At 40.2% G+C, this 6,000-nt stretch overlaps 1 protein-coding gene across 1 annotated transcript; it reads right to left on the reverse strand.

Moving 5' to 3' along the window:
• Positions 1–2,998: 2,998 nt before the first annotated feature.
• On the reverse strand, positions 2,999–5,581 carry LOC144464493 (uncharacterized). Its single transcript, XM_078171681.1, has 2 exons — positions 5,260–5,581; positions 2,999–5,161 (listed from the first exon to the last, which is right to left on the reverse strand). Exons 1-2 carry the CDS (start codon positions 5,429–5,431, stop codon positions 4,014–4,016), a joined length of 1,320 nt encoding a protein of 439 aa, XP_078027807.1. The 5' UTR covers positions 5,432–5,581; the 3' UTR covers positions 2,999–4,013.
• Between the last annotated feature and the right edge of the window lie 419 nt (positions 5,582–6,000).

Consider the following 6,000-nt stretch of genomic DNA (forward strand, 5'->3'; position numbering starts at 1 on the left):
ACCTTTCTTCCACAAAATATCGTATGCTTTCTCTACATCAAAGAAAACAGCTACCATACACTCTTTATTTGCTTGAGCTTTCCTGATATCAGATTCCAGGCATACTAAGGGGTCTAATGTACTGCACCCTCTTCTGAACCCACTCTGGCATGATGAGAATAAGTCATTTTTTTCTATATAATATGCTAATCTTTCTGTTATCATTCTTTCTATGGTCTTGCATATATGTGATGTTAAGGCTATAGGCCTATAACTTTCTGGACTGATGGGCTCTTTCCCAGGTTTACTGATGGGAACAATGACAGATTCTTTCCACTCTGTTGGAAGCTTGCCTTCCTCCCATACCTTATTATAAAGCTCTAGCACTTTTACTAGCGCAAAATCACTTAATTCAGTTAACACTGAAAAACACACACTATCTTTCCCAGGAGTTATCTTTTTACATTTACTTAAAGCTCTTTTCAACTCATGAATAGAAAACGGTCTATCTAAAGTGCTCTGGAACAACTTTCTTTCCTCATAAACATTGGGATGCCTATCTAATGTTTGCTGCCTTCTGGTCTTGCCTTCTTCTGATAAATTATCTGAGCTGTGGACTTTGACAAAATTCCTGGCTAACATTTCTGCCTTCTCCAAGTTGTCACAAGCACTCTCTTCCCCTTTCTTTAATACCGGAAGACTTATCTCCTGTCTGACTCCTCTCATCTTTTTAATCATTCCCCATACTTTACCTAATGGTGTTGTTCTTCCGATAGTTGAACACTATCCTCTCCAACATGATTTTTTAGCTCTTTTAACCGTTTTCCGTACTATTGCTTGAGCCTTTTTATACTCTAGCAGATTATAAAATGAGTGACTTCTTTTTAGCTCTCAATGTCCTGTTTCTTTGTTTAATTGCTTCAGAGCATTCTTTGTTCCACCATGGAACCATCTTAATTTTCTTCTTACTAGTACTCTTCCCAATCGCTTGTGATGCTCCCTTCACTATAGCTGTAGTGATACTTGTATTAACTTCATCTATTTGTTCTGACATGACTATCTTACTAAACTCTTCATCACAACAACTAGTAAACTTTCCCCAATCTGCCTTACTGACACTCCATCTCCTGATCCCGTCTAACTGAACTGAATTATTCATTTCAAATGTTATACCAATAGGATAATGATCACTGCCAATGATGTTATCATTCAGTACTTCCCAGCAACTTGCCCCAGCTAAATCACTAGATACTAAAGTAAGATCAATAGCCGACTCCACTCCATTGCTGAAGTTAAGCCTAGTGCCTTGCCCATTATTTAAACACACCAATCCCTTTGTCTCTATTAGCTCCTCTACAATCTGTCCGTTACAGTCCGTTGACTTCCCTCCCCACAAAGCATTGTGGCCACTAAAATCACCACACCATATTGCTTGATTTCCTTGATCAAGATTCTCTAACTCTTCAATCTTGAGTTTCTTATATGGTTTATATAGATTAATAATAACTATCTTTCTTTTATTCAGCCAAATCTATGTCATTACAACCTCTAAGTCAGTACTATGGTTAGTAAGCACTCTCCCATATGGAATTCCTTCTTTTGGATGTTAAACTATTAAGTTCTGACAGTGAAATACATGAGGTTTTCACGTGTTCCGCTTCCAATGGTTGGCAATTATAATTTCTAATATCAGTGTCCGGGCTGTAACAAGTCGTCTCAGTATCATTGGTGGCTCATAAAAAGGCAGCAATAACTACACGGATGTCTTTTATTTTGGTGTTTAAAGGTCCCATATAATGCTTATTCATAGGTTCATACTTGTACTTGGGGTTTCTACTAGAACCTGTTTTCACTCTTTAATTAAATAAATATATATTATTTTCCTCATACTGTCAACCTGAATGTACTGGTATTCACCCAAAGTCTGAAACGCTCAGTTTGACCACCCGTCTCTTTAAGCTCTTCTCCTGAAAAAGCCCAGTCTGCTTTGATTGGTCAGTTTTATCAGGTCTTGATGGCATTTTAATAAAATGTACTTCTTCAGTCTCCTCATAATGAGACATTGTTCTTCATTCATTTCATGAACGCATCTCCACAGAAGTTTCAGCTGTGTTTATCGATCTTCAGGTGTGATTTGGGTAAAATTTTCCCCACATGCTGCAAACATGTGACTCCTCACTTCCAGAGTTCTTGTGTGTTTTGACCATGAACCAGAACTGACATGTCTCCTACTTGTTTTTAAAACACAAGGCCACTTGACTGTGTGAGATCTTATATGCCTTTTTACTTGAGACACATCAAAGTCTCTTTTCCTGCAGGTCTTGGAGAGTTATGACTTCTCACCTGTGTGGATTCTCATGTGGGTCGTCAGGCTACTTTTACATCTCAAAGCTTTCTCACATGTTGTGCAAGTAAATGGCTTCTCACCTGTGTGGATTGTGTGTGATGTTTGAAATGTTACTCTGATCGTCAGTGTGACAAAAGAAATCCTGTGCTAACAATGTTATCGTTTTTTATTTTTTATTTTAATAAAATCATTAAGGTTTCATTTTCTAAAGTCAGCTGCTGTAGTGTACCTCCTCTAAATGTGGTCCGGCCAAACTGAGCTCTGGCCAACCTGCATTCTGATGACGGTGGCTTCTGTGTGCATCTACACCTACAACACGGTGTCTGCAGATATAACCAAGGTCAATTTCAGACTTTTTAAGACCTTTTTAATCCCACCTTATATGGAATTTCATAAATGATACTTATTATTGTAATATTCAGAAAAATACAACAAGGAAACAAATTATTTTTCTTTGGTCTGTACGATGATTGTAAACTGTCATTGGGTCTGTCAGGCTGGAGAAATTTTCACAGTAATGTAACCAAAAATATTTAAAACCTATTGAATCTGAATTTAAGACAATTTAAGACCTTTTAAGGCCTTATATTAAGAAAACTTAATTTCAGACATTTTAAGACATTTTAAAGGAGCTGTAGACACCCTGACAAAAGATCACAGCAACAGGACAAATCTTCTGGGATCAGTTTATTACTGTGCTCACTGCAAAATCAGTCATACTTTGAATCACAGGTTCCGCTCACATTTTCATGGACAATATTTCCAAACTTTTTCATGACTTTTCAAGGACTCATAATGAAGAATTTTCTTTTTCTTTCCCCACTTGCCCAGCGTTTTTCAAACATCAGATTCAAACTGTGTAAACATAATTGGCACACAGGAAGGGAGAGACAAACTGAGGGAGAAAATAACAAAACACACCTGATAGTAAACAAACACTGTCACACATCGACACATATTAAAGCTACATTAAGACACCAGCTTCAGAAAATGAATTTGCCATTATGTTACATTATATGGAGTTAATTGTTTAACTTAGGTTCAGGAGCAGGACCAAGCCTCAACCACTCCTCTAATCACCTGACTAACATATATATACCAGCACAGCTCTACCACAGGCCTCTCAGATCTCTCGAACCCACCCTCCCTCCCCTTCTGTTCCTCTCTCTTGTCAATCTGCTGTGTACCTCTCCTCATCTCATTCTAGGCATCGACTGGGGGGCTTCCTAACAGCACGGGCTCATCAGAACTCGAGACGGAACCCCCACACTGAGTCCCTCCGCCCACATCTACACCTCACCCAGTCCGACCGTCCGATGACGTCATCTCCATCCCGTTCATTCACCTGCCAATCTGCACTCCCCCATTCATCACCACCCCATTCATAACCATTTTCTGACAGTCACATCCTTATTAAATCTTTAAACTGCATATCGTTGTGGTGTGGTCCTTGCTAGTGAAATGGAGGGTTACCCACTGAAGATGATTCTAATAATTTCACTATACACAAACAAGTTCTGTGACTTATAATGATTTTGACTAATTCTATGACTTTCCCAGGTTTTCCATGACTCTTTCAAGTATAAAATTCATTCAGACTTTAAAGCAGTCTCCTCCTTTTGTTCTTTATCTCACTAGTTTAACTTTTCCAGACCTGCAATTTCAATTAAAATTCAGGATTTGGACTTCACTCCCCACTTTTCTTAGCATGCTTTATGGAACAGGCCTCTGAAAGCTCTGCCACATGTTTTGCATGTAAACAGTCTCTCTCCTGTATATGTGTGACTTCAACTGGAACCTCTGTGCTCAAGTGATGGACCTTTACACCTGTGTGCGTTCTCATGTGGAGTGTCAAGTTACATCTAAATCTGAAGTGTCTCCCACATGTTTTGCAAGTATACGGCTTCTCCCCAGTGTGAGTCCTCATGTGGATTTTTACGTCACCGTTACGTCCGAAAGCTCTCCCACATACTTTACAAGTATACGGCTTCTCACCTGTGTGGATTGTCATGTGCCTCGTCAATGTGGACACATCCCTGAATCTTTTCCCACATGTTTTGCAAGTATACGGCCTCTCACCTGTGTGGGTTCTCATGTGGACTTTCACGTCACCATAACGTCTGAAAGCTCTCCCACATACTTGACAAGTATAGGGCTTCTCACCTGTGTGGATTCTAATGTGACTTTCCAATCCTGACTTACTACTGAGTCTTTTCCCACATGTTTTGCAAGAAAACGGCTTCTCACCTGTGTGGCTGTTCAGGTGTCTCTGCAATTTTGACTTGCACTCAAAAACTTTACCACTTATTTCACATTTTAAAGGTTTTTTACCTGTATTTAAGTTTATCACAGCAGAGGTGTGTGGACTGTTACTGTTCATTTCACTTTCATGATGTCTTTTCTCTGCTTGAAGCTCTGTGTTTCTAGTTGATCCTGAGTCTCCATGCTGGTATTCTTCCTCATCTTGGCTCTCAGCTACATCAGAGTTGTGACAGAGCAGCTGGTGCTCACTGGTTGGTATCACAGAACTTATAACTGGTATAATGACAACAGACTCTTTCTCTGCTGCACTTTGAGTGTCATCATGAATGAAGTCCAGAGTCTGATCTTCACTCTGCTCACTTTCCTCATCAGCAGGAGTCAACATGAAGCCATCAGTCTCCTGCTTCACTACAAGCTGCTCTCCCTCCTGACTGCTGCACACTTCCTCCTCTTCCTCTTTAATCTGTGGAGGCTCTGGCTCCTCTTGGTCCACACTGGACTTCCTCTCCTCAATACAGAGCTGCTGCTCAGGGACAACCTCCTCCTCCTTACACACATGTTGCTGTGGGAGCTCTGGAGGGACACACAACACCACCAACAGCATACTTATGTCATGCTACAGCAAATATACACACGCCACAGTAAATATGTCCTAATTCAACTTTACACACCTGTCCTGTGTAACTTTATTTCAGGCTTCAAAACGATATCCAATAGTCTGCGCTGACGATCGATCTCTTCCTCGTACTCGACGATGCTTCTTTTAAAAACTCCCAATATTTCTTCAGCAGCAGCAGTTAGTCGCTCGTTGACAAACTCTCTCAAAAACTCAACTGAACACATTGTTGTCTAATGTAGGCTACAGTAAATGTGGCTCGAGGTTTAACTCATAGATTAATCTCCCTAAGTTAACTCAGTCATTTGGGAAACGCGGCTGACGCCTTTGTCATGTTTACTCCTTCTTCTTCTTCTTCGTCGTCTTCTTCTTCTTCTTCTGCTTCTTTTTCTTCTTCTATGGAGTTTATTGGAGGTTGGCAACCAACTTGAAGGTGCCTTACCGCCACCTCCTGGACCGGAGTGTGGGACAGTAGATTTGTAGACAAAAAAAAAGGGAAATTAAATCCTCTCCATCAGCCTTGTATCTTTTAGATATGATTAGATGTTTGAGTATATTATTTGACTCTCCTCTGAGCAGGTTCCCTATACGCTACTTAAACATATCTTGGCCTTCTCTGCTGCTGTTATCAGTGCCCTCCTTTCCCTACTCATATGCTCTACACTCCAACAGAACATGCATGAGTCAGACTGACCATAGTGATTACATTTGCCATCAGGATGTTTACCTATTTTATGTAGTGTATTATTCAGTCCTGTGTGCCCTATCCTAAGTCGTGTGACGACTGCCTCTTCCC

The sequence above is a fragment of the Epinephelus lanceolatus genome, chromosome 1, assembly GCF_041903045.1.
Source record: "Epinephelus lanceolatus isolate andai-2023 chromosome 1, ASM4190304v1, whole genome shotgun sequence".
NCBI lineage: Eukaryota > Metazoa > Chordata > Actinopteri > Perciformes > Serranidae > Epinephelus > Epinephelus lanceolatus.